Source organism: Coturnix japonica, chromosome 1 (assembly GCF_001577835.2).
Source record: "Coturnix japonica isolate 7356 chromosome 1, Coturnix japonica 2.1, whole genome shotgun sequence".
In the NCBI taxonomy this organism is placed as follows: Eukaryota; Metazoa; Chordata; class Aves; order Galliformes; family Phasianidae; genus Coturnix; species Coturnix japonica.
In genome coordinates, this window is record NC_029516.1 from 41,469,263 (window position 1) to 41,486,909 (window position 17,647).

At 44.7% G+C, this 17,647-nt stretch overlaps 1 protein-coding gene across 3 annotated transcripts; it reads right to left on the minus strand.

The window, feature by feature from the left end:
* Window positions 1–531: 531 nt before the first annotated feature.
* USP44 (ubiquitin specific peptidase 44) lies at window positions 532–16,897 on the minus strand. 3 transcript variants are annotated; one of them, XM_015858498.2, is made up of 6 exons: window positions 16,794–16,897; window positions 11,562–13,076; window positions 4,233–4,431; window positions 3,649–3,715; window positions 3,036–3,241; window positions 532–2,643 (listed from the first exon to the last, which is right to left on the minus strand). In XM_015858498.2, the coding sequence occupies exons 2-6, from the start codon at window positions 12,993–12,995 to the stop codon at window positions 2,447–2,449; spliced, it is 2,103 nt and encodes a 700-aa protein (XP_015713984.1). In that variant the 5' UTR covers window positions 12,996–13,076; window positions 16,794–16,897; the 3' UTR covers window positions 532–2,446. The 3 variants fall into 3 exon arrangements, with proteins under 3 accessions (XP_015713984.1, XP_015713975.1, XP_015713964.1); XM_015858489.2 differs by having other exon boundaries at window positions 3,649–3,727; XM_015858478.2 differs by having other exon boundaries at window positions 3,649–3,757.
* Window positions 16,898–17,647: the final 750 nt, after the last annotated feature.

Genomic DNA, 17,647 nt, shown 5'->3' on the forward strand with positions numbered 1-17,647 from the left:
TGTTGCTTTCCCTTGTCTTTGGCTGCCTGAACAACACTCACACTACCAGTTTATAACAGCTTCCACCAGTTTTATGTGGTCAAAGCCCATCTCCTCTCCCCAAGGGGCTGGAAGCTTGTGACTGCAGTTCAGAGAAGCCAAGTGAACTTGACCTTGCCCCGAAGCAGAAAGCTCAGCTGCATCAGAGCCTGGATGGGAGCCTCTGAGCAGTGACTGGCTGCAGTATGGAGCCAGTGCCAGAGCTGCCCCAGTGCTTCTGTAGTATGGGATGGGGCAGTGCAGTGCTGCTGGAGCTGGGCACGGCCAGCCATAGAGCGGCCATCAGGTGCTTGCAATAACATGGTGCCTTTTGGAAACTTAGATAACCATGGCACTAAAAGATTTACCCTGAAAGTATGAAGAAAAGCAGCATTGTGTCAGTGACAGATGGCCAAAGCAGTCCTGTATGTAATGCCTTGAGCACAGTTAGACAAGGCTGGTTGGTTGCTTTGTTTTTTAAATAATGTAAGAAAGAACTGCTATCAGTACACATACAGTTTTCTGTCCACATCAAGGCATTTTATTGAGGTATAAACTTTGCAGGAGATGAGGTAACAATTTGCATAGGAATTATGCAAAAATAACTTCACAATTAACATTTACTTGGCATTAACTGCTGCAGCTGGAGAAAGACTTGGACAATTCCTGCCTGTTGATTCTCCCCCGTGCACAGTTCTGTTAATGCTAGTGGTAGGACCACGCAGAAGGTACAGCAAATGTAGCTGAGGAAACCAGTCAGATGCAAAATGCTTTCAGACACCTTTTACAGCTTCTTTTCAAAGGCTGGTGTTAGTGATTGCTGAAATGGAAAACGCTATTATTTAAATAAAGTAAGCTTGTCCCATGTAAGACAGGAGATGCTGATGTCCTCACAGCACTGATTGCGTGTTTGTTGTTAAGAAAGCTTTTCTTATGTTACTGCAATAAAAAGGCCTCGGTTTTCAAAATCAGTACTTGGGATTTGGCAGTAGAATTTTAAATCATCAGACGCATTAAGGCTGAAACGTGGAAGTCTTAGTAAACATACATACATTCTTGTACTTATATGAAAATAAGTATGCGCTTTATTTCCTTAATGTCAGACTTTAAGAAACTCTGTATCAATGGACCTTGAGAAATGGGCCCAAGTGATGTTCAGCAAGTGTTGGCTTGGGCTGGGGCAATCCCAAACATGAGTACAGCCTGGGAGAACAACTCCTTGGAAGCAGCCCTGAAGGTATTGGGGGTAGATGGTCTATCTATCTGTCTATCTATCTACGTGACTTAACGAGGCCATTGGTTTCCTAGGCTGCATCAAAAGAGGAGTGGCCAGCAGGGAGAAGGAGGAGACTTTCCCCCTCTACTCTGCCCTCATGAAACCTCACCTGGAGTATTTCATCCAGGCATGGGACCCCCTGCACATATGGAACTGCTGGAGAGGTGCAGAGGGTTGGAACACCCCTGCTATGAAGAAACGCTGATGGTGCTGTGCTAGTTCATCCTTGAGAAGAGAAAGCTCTGAGAGACCTCACTGAGAACTCAAAGGGTAGTTAACAGCAGGAGAGGGGGGACCGACCTTTTAGACAGTGTGATAGGATGAGGGAAGATGGCTTTAAACTAAAAGAGGAGTCATTTAGGATAGAAGTTACGGGGGAAAATTTCCACTGGAGAGGGTGGTGGGGCACTGAAACGGGTCACCCCGAGGAGCTGTGGACACCCCATCCCCATTCAAGGCCAGGTTGGATGGGACCCTGAGCAGCCTGAGCGGGTAGGTGGCAGTCTTGCCCATGGCAGAGGGTTGGAACTAGATAAGCTTTACTATCCATCCCAATCCATTCTGTGATTCTATAACTTTTACCATAGCTCCCTTGAAGGTGTGGGGAGAAGAGTTCAAACAAATTTCACTTTAGTCAGGAATACAAAAAGTTTCTTATTAGAAGTTCAGTCGCTATTCAACATGTAGAACATTCCTTGCTGGTGGATGTTAATATTCTAAGACCTAGTAGCAATTCCTGCAGAGAGTAAGAGTCATGATATCATTAGAACTATACTATAAAATGTACACAGGCATATATAGAAAATTAACCACAGAAACATCAGTTTTCCATTGAAAGTCATTATTCTACACCAAAAAGATTATCAAAATACAAAAACAGCTTAAAAAACAGCCTGAGGTAAGACTTAAATGCAAATGGCAATCTTTTTTCTTAAAAAAATAACTGTATTGAAATTCTATGTACTTAGAAAGTTACTTACTGTCAATAAAAACTTTCACTAACAATTGTAAAGAGCACTTTACCTAATACAAAAGTATATAAACATTGTACAACAGATTCAAAGTCAAAAAGTACAACGCTCCGTACTTCCATAAAAATATATAGTTCCGACAATTCAAACTTCACCATACACGCAGTTAATTGCCTTTGGATTAGCTACTACTGTTGTCCACAGAACAGTCAGCTACCTCTGTGTGCTGCTGACTTTCAGATGTGCTAGGACATATTTTACCAAGTCCGTTTGCCTGAGAAAGTCGTTGGCTGTAAAACAAAATGTAGGCTTGAGCCTTGCATACTTCTTCCATAGTGCACATGTTGAGTTTTGAATCATTGCAGTGTACCCAAAATCCTAAAATGAAGAAATACGGCAAACAAAGAAAACAAAAACACCCATCAGGACACTGGTGGCTGGTTTGAAGTAGACTAGGTCTACTTAATTCCATTTAACAAGAGCTGCTTTGCAGTAGCATCCTGTTTCAATTGAGCTACTCTATCTGGCTCTCCAGTTTAAAAGCCCAGCTTAACTTCCTCAAATTTACAAGAGAGTTTTGAGAGACAACAAGCATAGTAATTTGTCCATAGAGAAATTGCACTGTTTTGGTCTACGAACTGCAATTCTCATTCCAGGTAGCTCAGCTACAAGTGACAGCCTTTTGCATTTGAGAAAAGACGGTCAGTTAATCACTTTAGAATTACGAACACCCTTTTCTCCCACGCTTGTATTTCACAGCTGGTTCCTACCTCCTTCCGAATTGTAGCAGTAGGCAGTGTAGTGCCCTGAGCCAAATCCTTTCCCGTGATGCATTACTACAGCAGACAAGTCGTAGATAAAGCAGTCGGGTAGGAGAGACTTGAGGGATTCCCTGCAGCAGTAAGGCTCCATGTTCAGTATTTGATCAAAGTTAACGTGCACGCCGATCTTTTCACGGTGATTGCGTCCTGACCACCTAGAAAGTCAAGCCACATGAAAGCTTGAACTCTGTGGAACAAACCTTCCGTACTCTCAAGCAAATGCATCAATGTATTTGGTTCTATGAAGGTTATGTGAGACTTTAACTGAGTACAACATTTTTACCAGCAGAGTTCACAGCAGGATTAGTAGGTTCTGATTGAAAAGAAGGATTAAACAATTTTGATATTTAAGTAGTAAGTAGATGGAAAACAAAAAGTCAATTCCCTACTTATTTTATAGCTTACTGACACTTAAATTGAGAAAGGAAAATAAGTTTCTATTAGTACTTCTCACCATACCATTAACTGAATTTAAACTGATGCTGAAGGACATTGATCTCAAGCAACAGAAGAAGAAAAGTGTGGGTCAGTCTGCAATGCTGTTTGTTGTGGTAGTACTTACCTAAACCTCTTCAGGTGTAATCGGAGAACCTGAGGTAGTCGACACACCATAAGCTGCTTCTGAGCTTCTGTGAGTATAACTGGTTTAGAAGAAAACTTCCTGCGTTTTGCTGAGGCCAAACACACAGTTACATAACACAGATCTTGCTAATAGCCTTGTATTTATCCACCGTATTTGTATGAACTTAAATAGCTACGGAATGCATCTCCTTAAAAAGAATACACGAGATCCATTCTGCAAGGCTTACTTTACGATTTAAGTGTAAAATACTTTAGTCACTTAGGTCATTCACTTCAATTTAAAAAGCTGATAGGTTCTTCAGCTGGGAATAGCAGGATCCCCATGAGTGTGTGATCAGGCTTCATTTAAGAGCATCACACTTCAAAACATTCTTTGAACTGTTCCCCATCTAGGAAGTAATGGCTGCCACAGTGACAAAACAGCAGGACGTAAGGAGAGGAACTTTGCTTTTAATACAACATATTTTTAAGACTTGTAGTATTTTACTTTTATGCTTTTACTGTCAGTCTGTTTCATATTTTACACAGAGAACATATGTATGAGTACATACTGCCTTTACTCACTGTTGCACTGATCACACGCATATATCTTTCCTTCCAGAGCTTCAGTTTCTGTAAACTTGGCCAGCATTTCTGTCAGCGGACAGGGATACTGCGACGCCATCTCCTTGCCATTGCAGTGATACCTCTCGGGGAACTCCAGTGACAGGTCCCAGAAAGGTTCGATGGTGTTGGATTTATTGTCGCAGGCAAGGCACGTAACCTGTAAAACAATACTTCACACATTGGTTACACTCAAAAGCTTACTTTGTTAAAAGCATTCCATAACAACGTACCTTCAAAAATACACTCGTATTTTCATTGCTTCCCTAGGGATAAGAAACCAAAACAGAAGGTGTAGTCATTGAAGGAAAGTAACAGCAGAGCTAATCTCTTTTCTCTGGAGCAGCAGGTCCAATACCGCTACCACAAATGGCTACGTGCTTCTATGTTTTACTGAGAAACAAAATAAGTATTGAGGTGATCTGTGTGACACTCTGCAACAGAAAGCAGTCAGTGGGATTGCTGGAGTCTTCTCTAAAAATAGATGCTCCAGAACGCTCCTTCAAAGAAAACTCAATAGGGAAAAATAATGCATTTATTTCAGTAAGTGGATGCACCATCACGGTAGGGAAGGGACAAGCAGTAAGACAAGGCAAACGAAACGTCAAGAAGAGAAGCAAGTCAACTTCAAAAGTCCAGATAAGACAGCTGGATGCAATCAACCCAGGATAACATTCAATATTTAGGGAAGTAAGTTAAAAGCAGTAGGTCTTCTAAGCCTGAAAGGCAAAATATTAGATTTCAGTTTGTAATGCAATCTTCTAAAGGCCAGGTTGAGCTGCTAATAGAAGAGCGCCACAGCGTTTCATTCTTCCTCCCAGTGATCTCCATCCTCCCAAGATCCATGTGGGTGAATCATTCTTCTCAGTAGCCGAACCTACACAGTAGTGAAACTCTATTTAGACCATAACTAGAATAATTCATGAAGGCTATAAAGAAATATCAGCATATCTGAAGTTTACGTGAGACTAAAGATGCTCCCCTTTCTTTGTTCGATGCAATAGTGAGAGTATGATACCATCCTAAATCTGAGTTTTTTACTGGGAAGAATGTATTTATTTCTTGGCTTAGAAGTTGCTGTTGACCACTAGCTCAAGCAGCTCTAACTTCAGTGTTTTAACAAATATGCCTTGTGAAAAACTCCATGCGAAGCTGGCTTTTAACTGAGCTCAGGTAGCTGTGCCAAAACTTCCATAACCATCCAACAAGCTCCCACGTGCCCCCCAGCAACTAAACTTTCCCATGGAAAAGATTACAGGAACTCAACATTTTCAAGTCAGACCTACTTTCGAGGTAACTCCAACCTACCAGCAGAGAGTAACAGTTGGATGTGATGAAAACAATATGTATTTGTTTTGTAGTAAATGGAATATGTGAGTTTTCATTCACATGGGGAAATAACTGCCATGTAAGATCTCTATAAGCATGCTCCCTTTTTAAGGGAACAGCATGAGTTGCTTGGAACAACTAAAAGACAAAAGGCAAAGACACAGTAATAAAGGAATGGAGATCCGCAATGGATCCAAGCATTGCTGTCAAACAGGCAAGCCTTGGTGTTGCCGTCTGACATACATTCAGGGTAGCTCCCTTCAGTAGGTTAGCAGGCCATCCTGAGAGTGAAAATGCACTGTTTCATTTGGGAGCCCTTTAATTTTCCTGTGAAAGTTTGCTGTTACTTCATTATTCACCCTGCTTTGTAACTTCCGGACTATTTACATAAAGGGAGATCTGTCCCCTTATGATACCTTCCTTCTGTGTGCTCGTGAGCAATTATTTAATGCATTTAGCAGCCACAACAGCTGACACCCAATCCGTGCATTAGCTGCCTGATGCAGATGGATATTTGCGTACAGGCACACGTGTTTAGCAGCAGAGTCAGGAGAGCAGTTGTTGGTTGCTTTACATTCTAAGAAAACGCCTCTGCCTTGTTCTTAGAAAACAAAACTTTGAATTTACACAGCAGAAAAGAGAATCTTTTGTTTTAATTTATGCTGACAGGAGCTTCTTTTTTTAAGCATGAACATCTGGCAATGTTTCAAAGCCACAAACTATTAGTAATTCAGAGCTGGAATCTGGACTTGGAGACAAAATGATCCGCTTGGCCACAGTTCAAGCTAACTCCAGCATAAACACAGGATGACTAATAGATTTCTGCTGTACAAACGGGTGGTTTTGGTGGGCCAAAAGTTTACTGAATGGATGAGTTACTTAAGCGAGAATTTGCTGAACTTGAATGCACACTGAAGATTAATGGGCTTAGGATGAAGTACACACACGAACATAGAAGAGGTAATTTCAACAAGTCCTGAGGTTTTAAATCTAGCTTGCCATGTTAATAACCAAGCTCATTTTAAGATCCTCTTTCTCATCTAGTTAATAAATGCTATCCCAAAGGAAAACAGACGTGCAATTGGCTCAGCTTCCAACTTTTGTCCCTCGGAAAAAAAGAGCAGACCCACGTACTGATGCACAGCTGCACCAAAAGCCAGTGGAAGTAAACTGTTAAACGAATTATCAGGGCTGTTGGCAAGCTCACAGCAGCCTAGTACCCTGGCTAGGTGAACAAACATACACCCAACCTTACCGCCATTGTGCAATAGCTGCTCCTGTGTGCGCCCACGGAGTGCTAAATGAGATGTAAATAGGGACAGGAACAAAGATCAAACCTATTTCCCTGTGCCAGGCTCGAGCTCCCAGGTTGGGTCAGTGAGAAGCAGGAGGATCTGTCCCTCAGATAGAACCCATCTCACCACAATGCTCACATCTTCCCTAAGAGGGATCACTCACGTTCCTCCGGTATCCACACAGCTCAGCCCCGATTTCTGTATCTCTCCAACCCTTTCTTTTTGTTATGCCTATGCAGGACAGAAACAAGGGAGTGAATTTGGCTGAGCCATGTGATTAGTGATATGTGTATTTTACAGCCGTGTTTTTGAAAACTGGAGTTTAATTTCACCTCTCTCTGTTACGTTCTGCAATTGCTATTTTAGGAAGTCTTAAAGTTGTCACTGTAACAAATCTGCAGAAGTTTACATTAGAGCTAAGAAAGTGAACTACTGTTTTTAGCGAGCTGAAATCCCTACTTTGTGCTCTGCCTGGCCATGCTCTCATGCCTTGAAATACGAGTGCTATATACAATTGTTTGGTTAAAGCTCAGCATTCAATCGCGGGCCAAAGGCCAGACTGAAAGGAGCTGGGTCAGATTGCTTGACTCGAGCTAAGAACGGAGGCCGCTCAGACAAGCATCACTGAGCCCGCAATAATTTGATGGACAGCCACTGCCCCAGATGGCATTCAGCCTAAATGCAACCAAAGAAAATAGTTAACATATTGCCGCTGAAGAAGGCAGCTCCAACATCAGCTCTGCTTTGCCTCCTTTCCCTGTGCTTGCATGGAAGAAAGACGACTGCTACCATATATAAGTATAAAAAGCAGCACATCCTAGAAATCAGAGCACAGAAACCAGCATTCAGGTTGCGGGTTGGTGTAAGTTTATAAACACTCCCGTCACCTACCTGGAATTCTCACAGCTTTAAGAAGTTTATTCGGTGTGAGAGTTCATACCCAGCCCTGCATGGCTGTCACCACCACATTCCCCCCCAACACCCCCACCAACACAACACCCAACGCTGAAGGGCTTCAAACAACTCCACAGATTGCTCATTTCCCCTGTTCTCAGCCAATCTGGCCCGGAGCACACCAGTTAAGCAAGTAAATAGAGGAAGAAGTGCATAAAGAGGTGCTGCCTTTTAAAAGCTTAAACTTCATTTACATGTGTTAGAACCGAATCACTCCCCGGCTCTCCTGCATATTCAATTCTCTGAGCAGAGTCTTTGGGGGCAGCGCTCAGCTGAGGGAGGCACGTTGCCCACATTCTGTCTCAGGTATTTCCTAGCGCAGGATGCGAGCTCGCTGCTCCACACACATCAGTTTCTGCTAACATCATTTCTGTACACGTGCGGGACACGATTTTCCAAACGCGGTGCTGAAAATACACACACACTTGCTTGGAAAGCGAAAATCTGCTATTATAAATCTTGGATTTCTAAAAATATAGCAGCCCACAACTCCCTGCTTAATGCTGAGGGGGAAAAAAAACCCTGAAATTAAGACAGTTTAGAAACTGTTGCATACCGCGCTAATTAGCTGGGGCCACTTACAAAGCTAAACCAAAAGAAGCTCAGGGACAGCAGCTAACCTATTTGAAGTGTCCTTGAAGGGCCCGTGGGTCAGTTCGGAGCAGCATACCATCCGCACAAAACTTCCCCGTGCATTCTCCTTTGCCTTTCCCATTGAAGGATCAAAGATAGGAGAGAATGGGTCTCCCTGCTTCCACAAGTTATAAGCACGGGATTGAAAATAACTGGGTTTTTAATGGGGGTGTTGGCATCTCTTTGCTGTCCCAATGAGGTCGAGAGGAATGGGGCCGCTGCTTCAGCAGATCTGCATCTGAAAGCATTTGTTTACAAGGCTTACTCCTCTGCCCAAGAAACATTACAGCACAACACCCCTCAGGCAATCACTGGGTTGAGACTAGCACTTAAAAATGGAAAGAGAGGATTTTCCAGCTGTGTCTTAAATACCCACAGTTTCCAAGGGAAGGAAAGTTTCACAATCAGTAATGCATGGTAAAAATCTCTAGCCCTAAAGAGGATCTCAGAGTCAATAAAGCTGATATAAAAGCCAAGAAGCAATTTAATTGTCTACACTCGTGCTATTTTTGGAGTTACTTGTTACCTACTTTTGTGTTGCACATGAAAGTATGAGGTCTCAAGTAGTAGCTGGGGAAGACTTCCTGTCAATCAGTTGACTGAGCGCAGAATGAAACTCAAACTCATCTACATGGTGTTGCAGCTTTGACAGCACCAGAAGCTTTTTGTGGTTATCAAAAAGAAACCTGAGTAAGATTATTATACACAGTTTCGTTCTTATATTCTCAGTAGTTACAGAGCTGAATCAGGCAGCTGTTTCTGAAGGCAAATTCCAAGTGGCTTCCCTTAAACTTAGAACAGAATGGCTACGAGAGGCACAACGTTTTATTGCACACGTGAAAGTAATGCAAAACCAGAGTAAACATACAGCTTATCTGCATTGTAAGCCATCCCTGTGTACTACATCAAGAACAGTTCCTGAGGTTTAAAGGTCAAGTAGACTGGTTTCGCTGCACTTGAGTGTCTCATAGAACCAAATACCTTCAACTAATACTTTCGGTACTAATGGATAATAACTTTTTCATGATGCTAAAATGGAAGGCAGCTGCTGCACAGCTTCTCAGCTGTCCTTACTCACTGAATTAAGATGTGGTTTACAAAATACTCTCAATTAAAGACCCATGTAAATTTTTGAACAAAGGTAGCATGATACGGCTCCAGCTACCTTCTAGATAGAAGCTGTACCACTGCTCCAGCTTATAAGCAGAAAACACTGAGCATTTAAGGACAAAAACTACATTCCCTACCTCAAGGAATTAACACTGTCAAAGATGTGGTGGTACTGCCCCATGTTCAAAACGCTAGTGAAAAGTAAGGAGTGAGAGAACACAAGGGGCATATGAGGAGGTCAGGTGCTGGGCACTACCTGTGGAAACAGCCTCAGGAGCCAGGGAGGAATTACTGCAGCACACTTTCTCTTGTTCTGCTCATTTTAGGCACTTCGGAGTTCATCAGGGCTGAATTCTGCACACAGATATTGGCCATCTGGAGTAAAAAGAACTGGGTGTTGTGGTCACTGCATTGCTTGAATCTGTTTAGTTCCCTTTCAGGCTCACTCGATGACACTTCAGTGTATTCTCATTAATCTCCTCCTTAGTTACAGGAAGGTGGGAGGATTTCTAGTCACAAACGGTTTTAGATAAAGCTAAAAAACACGCAAAAGAAGCAACACTACTGAAATAACACCTTCAGAGCCCCAGTAAGTAATGACTCCTATTAGAACACCACGAATGCAAAGCACACCTTGACAGTCTGCCTAAGCAATTACTTTGTTTTTCTATCTAAGTCTCTGTTGGAGAGGAATGTGATTTTCAAACAGATTTAACGACATGATGTATTAGACACTTACATCAGTGCAACCTTTATACAAGAGATAAGCACCTTGAGGAAGAAGTAAGTATGCCAGTGGAAGTGCTCTTAGACTGGGCTAAATAGAAGGTAATGTATAACCTATTTTTATTAGCGGGTGTACCAGTTTCTAACAGTTAAACCCTAAAATGAACTAAAAGATAATATATTCCACAATACAACTCTAACTTTAAAAGTCCTGCTGGCTTATAAAGTTTACTGATCACAGCAGAAAGCAATCCTACCTCAGTTAAAAACCACTTGCATTCCTAGCTTTACATATACAGACACTGAACCAGCACTCCAGTTGTCAAAGTAGGGGCAATACCCACATTTTTGTTAATTGTCCCAAAGCTCTCTTCATTCACACAGTGTATCCATTAAATATTTCTGCACTGCCTCAGTGATGTGTGCATATGTACCACAGACCACTTCCAGAAGACCAAGACTACCTCATCTCAGCTTCTGTTCCGTTTGTAGTGCAGTTAGTTTTATCATGCGTTCAACAGAAATCGGCATTTATTTGTTAATTCACAGACATTTGCATACACACACAGCTGGGGTATGCAAAATAGTCAGTGGGCACACTGAAGTACTTAGCAGGAAGCCAAAAAGAAAGCAAGAACAATTGGGGGGGGGAGGAGGAGAAGGGGAGGAGGGAAGGTGGTTTGGCAGAAAACTGGGAAAACCCCCATTGCCTCCACCCCACAAATTTGGTTCCTGTGTCTGCAGAGCTTTCTGTATCTTTCTGTTGTAATGGAAAGGAAGGATTAGCATTTCCTGCGCATCCTTGTGCACAGCCATAGCCAACTAGGTACTTTCATCATAGAATGGCCTGGGTTGAAAAGGACCACAATGATCATCCAGTTTCAACCCCCCCTGCTATGTGCAGTGTCACCAAGCACCAGACCAGGCTGCCCAGAGCCACATCCAGCCTGGATTTTAAATTGTTAATTCTTTATTACTGTATATCAGTTGATGTTCAGAAGCAAAGTCAAATGTTTATCAGCAGCTTCAAGAATGTGTTTTACAATACCAAATTTATATCAGGTGACTCTTCTATTTTTGGGAGCAGCCAAATGACCTCACTTCTAAAACTGTGTGTACTATATCCTCCCCATCCCTCCTCAGTAGTTAAACATGTATTAACCTTTGAAGGGTACCAGTTATTGGCTAGTATAAATCCATAACTACAAATCATTACACGTCTTAAAAGATCACAGAATCATACCTGACTCAATAGCTGTCCGTGAAAAATGTTGTTCACCACATTCAAAACCTGTTTTATAAGTTTTCTTTGAGCAGCAGGGATGAGAGCTGGGTATCTGGTCCCCGTAGTCTCCAGTTCCTGCTGCACTTTATCCAACAGCTCACATAGGAATTCCTGAGCATCTTGTTGGGCATATCCTCTGAAGGCTGGAATTAGTCTCCAGACAGAATGAAGCATGGCAAAAGGAGACACCAGCGCCCATTTGCCAGACCACATCACTTGAAACAGAGTATGCAGCTCGTGACAAAGAGAAATATGCTTTGAACTGGGCTCCCTGGGCTGAATGAGTTCCATATTTCTACTTTTTGATGCTCCCCCGCTTAATCCAGAGGATAAATTAGATCGTCTCACAGAAGATGATCCCCTTCCTTTCTCTTGGTTCTCATTCACTTGTAATGTTGAAGCAGTTACTGACGAGCGTCTGGATGAAGACCTGGTTTTACCACTGGCTGCTGTTGCCAGAAGTTCCTGAGTTTGGTTGAGATCAAGCTTTAAGAAGCATTCTCGAAAAATAAGTAAGTGACTTAATACCTGCAGGATAGAATTCATATAGCACGTGTTTCCCAGGTTCCTCAGTCCTGTTACCCCTGGAGTCACGGTGGGCCTTCGTTTAATTGGAGAGTCACCTATTTTTTTCAATCTTACTTCATCTGAGGTATACGTTTCTTTCAACTCTGACACGGATTCCATGTTCTGTGATGTCTTTTGCATGACGGATGCTGTTTGTGAGGACATTCTCATCTGGTTCTGTAAACGGCAACTCTTTCTTGGAGGCATCTTTTCCATCTCTTCCTTCAACTGGCGCTTTCGTTCTTGTCTTCTCTCTCTAGCTTTGTTCCTCCTTTCCTCCTCTTCTTCCAAACGCTTTTCTTCTTCCAAAATCTTTTTTCCACTAGGTGTCAGCTGGAACCACGACCTGAATATTTTGCCCATGAACGCACGCCTTCTGTGCCACAGTGCTGTGAACATGCGGTCTTGATTGCGAAGCAAGGCCTGGGCACCATCGTGCGAGAGGTAAGAATCATCGCTGGCACCCATAGAACGCAAAGTCCTCCCGCTACGAGTAGTACACTCATACTTTTGATTCTTGATTGCACTTAATGTACTTCGCAACAGTTTGATATCACCAGTTGCATTATCATTAAGAACATAATCATCACAGAGATAACAGAAAACATACAGCTCGTTTACTTCCAATGCCACCGGGTGACCGTTCTCCTGAAAGTGCTTTAGTGCATGTTCTTCAATGTATCTCCCACACGCCACGTGCGAGCAGCTGAGGCATGCCCACACAGACTCGGTGGTATTGCAGTCCATGCAATGCCATTTCTGTGGATTCAGGATGGAGTGATCTTGGGCCAGTCGCAGGCGTCCTATGTGCTTACACTTATCCATTGTTAGAACTGAAACTGCAGAGATACGCTAGCAAAATACATCATCCAAACTATTTTCTGTCCGAGACACGTCCATCTGCAACTAAAAAGAAAAACAAAAACAAAAAGGTTCATAAATATCCAGCAGTATCACTTTGATAGATCACATTATCACAGAATCATAGGTGTTGGAAGGGACCTCCAGAGATCATCGAGTCCAACCCCCCTGCCAAAGCAGGTTCCCTACACCAGGTCACACAGGTAGGTGTCCAGTTGGGCCTTAAATATCTCCAGAGACGGAGACTCCACAACCCCCCTAGGCAGGCTGTTCCAGTGCTCCGTCACCCTCACCATAAAGATGTCAACATACCAAACTCCTATTTGATGTCAAGATCATGATCTTCATCAAACTCAGTCCCACCAAACACACCACGGCACTCGGTTACACAGAGTCAAAATTAACACTGTCACCAGCAGGCTGACCCTCAGACTGGTCTGACTGCTGCTGTTCAGATTCCCAGCACCTTCTGCCTCAAGACTGAACAGTATTGGCCTGGGCTTTGTTGTTGCCCCCCTCCACCCCCTCTCCCTGTCTCCAAAGAAGCTGTGATTCATTTTAAACACACCATTAGAGGTTTTGGATAGAAGCACCATTTGAAATGTTCCTGTTAATTCTATCTCTAAGCACACAGGTGCAGGAGTGCAAGGTTCACTTAAATGTATTATGTTTGCACAGTGCACCCAGTGTAGACAAATGAGACTTTATACAACTCAAACCTCTAATTAAACCACACCTTTTATTAAATCACTGCAGCTTTGCGCTCAGGCAAACCTTATACTGTGCATCCTTCAACAATGTATCTTCTAATAAATACATCCTAACAAGTGACCCTGACACCATGGGGAAAACAAAACAGATGATCTGGAAAAGACAACTTCTTTCTTCATGAGACAGAGATACCATTAGATATCTAGCTCAACTTGCTACAAACTTGATTCTAATTATTGTCCTAAAAAGTCACTAAAAAACAGGGCTAATGTTGGCTTACATCCTTTTATAAGTTTATGTGGTATCATTTATTTGTTCAAACTTGCTGTATTTACTTTCTCCCGTAAGGTGCATTTACCTAAAACAAATAGGCAGGCTCTGACCAACAGGAATTAAAGAGACAGTGATTCATTCTTTCTTCGCCTTCATAAAGTCTAAAGAGAGATGGCAAAACCAACCTAGTTGAGAGATATCGCCTAGAGACAAATGATGTGTCAGGAAGCAATTATGTCTGACCTGCAGCCTTTGTGCCCACGTTGTCACCGAATAGAAAGGTGAAATTAAAGAGAGCACAGCACCAATCTCAGTGAGCACAGTGCTCAGCAGATGAAAGTTACTTCACTTGGGCAGTAAAAGCGCTTGTGAAATGTGCAGGTTGTGCCAACCAAAATCTAAGTTCTGCTATTACAAATGTGTGCATAGTGTGGACCTTGCTGGGGCTGTACATCAAGGGCCAGGACTCTGTGCTCTAAAGACGAGTAAGCCAGCTGCAAAATGTTATGTGATTTAGATTGCTCTGGATAGAAACCAAAGGACCTGACATGCAGAAGAAATGATCGAGTTAGAAAAGGTGTCTGCCTTGCACTTGGATCAGGGGAGTCCTAACATAACATTGAGGAAGGGAAGCAGGTATAAAAACAGCAACTGAACAGGAAAGTAGCTTCATTTTCCAGCTGGTAATAATATTAAAGCTGTTAGTTAAAAGATTTAACAACAACAACACGACTTCCATCAGCTAATCATCCTGTGGCTAATGCCCATTAAGATGTTTCCACACAGCTCACATAGCTGGCACCCAGAGCTGCAGGCGTTGTGTTCCTCTCGCTGTCACGCAGGAAAGGCTGAGCCAGCTGTAGTGAAAGCAGGAAAAGTACCCGCAGTTTTACCCGTCAGTCATCATTCAATTCATCTGAGAGCTGCCTCCTGCCCATACCAGCTGCATAAAGGATTTCGGGCGCTGTGACCTCCAGGTACCCACGTGGTGAATCCCAGCCTGAGCTCCAGCCCCGCTGCTCCAGAGGTCAGGATCCCCTGAGTACCACAGCCAACAGATCACAAAAATAAGGGCTTTGGTGAATGCTTTCAGCTTGCTGGCATCCACAGCATTCACTCCTTCTAAAAGGCAGCCTATTCACAGGCTGCTAATGAGATTCTTTTGCAAGTAATTGTCCATACTACATTTGTTTTTAATACTGTTTTTGTAAATAAGGCCACTAATTTTACCCCATGGCTTCCCCCAGTCTGACAAGTTTTCCCCAACAAAGATGAGTGTCTCTAATAACGATGTACGTAATACGAGGAACTCATGTGCATCTCAGAGTTGTATGTGTAAGTCAAACCTTCCCAGAATACTAGAGAAACTCCTACATACAGCACACTGCGATGATTAAATATGGTTGACAGAAGTATAAGAGATGAGATTCAGCTCCGTGCTTTAGAGCTTACCGACCGTCTTACCCCTTAAGTCATGCTGTAAGCACTGTGCCTTATCTTTCCTTCCCGATGATATTATACATCCACTAAGCTATTTTTCATTTGAAAAGCAGCACCAAGAGTGTCACTACACTGCTTACACGGCTGAACCTAAGCACAGCATGAGTGCTTTAGGACGTGCAGTACTGAGACTAAATCAAATGGGAAGACTGATAAACCGAACAGATTCGAACTGGTGAGATAACCCAGGGAAATAAGGCTGAAGTCGCAAATAATGTGTAAAGCTCATTAGATTAAACACAACTGGATGCTGGTCGATACACCTGGTAGAAATCTGCAGCCGAAGTAAGAACGAGTAAACGCTGCGCTGCCAAGAGCCCCTAAAGAAAGTTATTCAGCGCTCCTCGTGCATTCTTCTCTCCCCGGGCTTCAGTTCTCTGCACACACACAAAGAAGCCGGGAATTAATTGACCAGTGGTGCAGAGATCAGCCCCCGAGCAGCACCGCGCTGCCTGCAAACGGGCTGGGCCGTCTCCTCGCACCCAACTTTCACCACCACCAAATACATACTGGCCGCGATGTTTATTCCCAACGAGCCCTGTCCCGACCGTATTGTTAGGCTCGTTCCTTTTCCTTCCTCAGGTCGCCTACCTGCCGCACGGCTGAAAAACAGCGACAAGTCTGGGTAACTTGCGCTGCTCGAAGCCAGACGCACGGTTTCCTTAGGACACCGCTGCCGGCTTGTTTGCTTTTTTGCTGCTTTTAAAGCCGACCCGAGCGCACCCGCAGCCCTCAGGCTAACACTGATGGGCGCAGCACTTCAAAAAGAAGCGCTACGAGCGACTTCCGAGCGGTAACAGCGCAGCGCTGGCACGAACCCCAGCCTCCTTCCTTCGGAGCAGCGCAGACCTACAGCTCGCTTCCCATTGCTCGCCTTTTGCTTCCAGCCAAGGAACGCTCGTGCGGTAACGCTGCCCGTGAGGAGGCACAGGCAGAACCCTGCCCTGCAATACGGCTACGGTTAAAGTTTCTCCCCTCCAAGAACTGCGCGTTTCCCGCAGCTGAGATCAGGCCGACGGAGCTGGGCACCACTTCGTACCCCAAAACGCTGCACACCGGACGCTTCAGGTTTAACGAACGCCTCCGAGCCCCGCCGGCCCGCAGGACCCGACCAAGCCCGGCCGGTCCCGCAGCTCGCACCGCCGCCCCCTCCTCCCGGGGCTGAGCGAGGGCCCCGGGACCCCGCTCCCCACCGGCCCCGCTCCCTCCTCCCCGTCCCTTCGCCCCCCGCCGGCCGCGGGGAAGCGACCCGAGCCGTCCGGCGTCGCCCACACGCACCCGTCACCCGCCGCTGCCGCCATCTTGCCCGCCCCGAGCCGCAGCCTCCTCGCCCCGGCCCCTCGGCGACGTCAGCGCCGCGCGGAGGCCGCCCCCCTCTCCTCTCCTTCCACCCCGCGGGGATCCCCGCCCCGGGCCCCGCCGCCCCGAAACGCTCGGCCCTTCCCTCCGCCCCCTCACGGCCCCGGTGCCGGCAGCGGGACGGCGGGGCTGGGCTTCGCCACGGCAGCGGGCACAGCGGCCGCCCTCACAGAACAACCCGGTTCTCTGAGTTTCTCTGCTTTTTAACACGGGTGTGCTCAAGCATTCAGGTTCATTGGTCAGCGATGTGCCGCCACAGCACAGGGCCATGGGGTGCTCGCCAGGCTCAGCACGGCCACCAGCTCCTTCGGGCCCCGCACGGCCCCTTTCATCGGCCATTCACACCTCAAAAATGCATCTTCGTTCATTCTGGTCTCTTATTTGGCAGCCTATCAGGTCCTCAGCACAGCGATATCCCTTTCTCCTCCACCAAACAGTGCTAATCTTCCCCGGTGTGGTGATAACAGAGATTTGCTGTGTCTCTGTTATCTCTGTAGTATCCGATTTTACACAAAAACAGATAAAGTTCCTCTTTTCCTCTCTCTTTTTGTTATCCAGGCAGCACTTCAGCTCATTTTCACTTAAACACAGCTCATCCCCTTCCTGGCACAGGGCCGCCTTTGGCCTCTCCCTGTGTGTTGGCTAATCCACCACTAAGTATTGATCTGGGATTGGGATTTGGCTCCAACCAGCAGGTAAAGCACTGAATTGCTGTGCTACTCCTGCTTGTGTTTGTTGGCCTTTCTTTCTTTTTTTTCCCCCAGCCTTTCTCA

Coding starts and splice junctions, on each gene's coding strand:
- USP44 (XM_015858478.2), bottom strand. CDS start 12,995: ATGGATAAGTGTAAGCACATAGGACGCCTGCGACTGGCCCAAGATCAC. Junction 3,758..4,232: donor TGCGTGTGATCAGTGCAACA/GTGAGTAAAGGC, acceptor GTTTGGCCTCAG/CAAAACGCAGGAAGTTTTCT. Junction 3,242..3,648: donor TTACACCTGAAGAGGTTTAG/GTAAGTACTACC, acceptor TTGACTTTCTAG/GTGGTCAGGACGCAATCACC.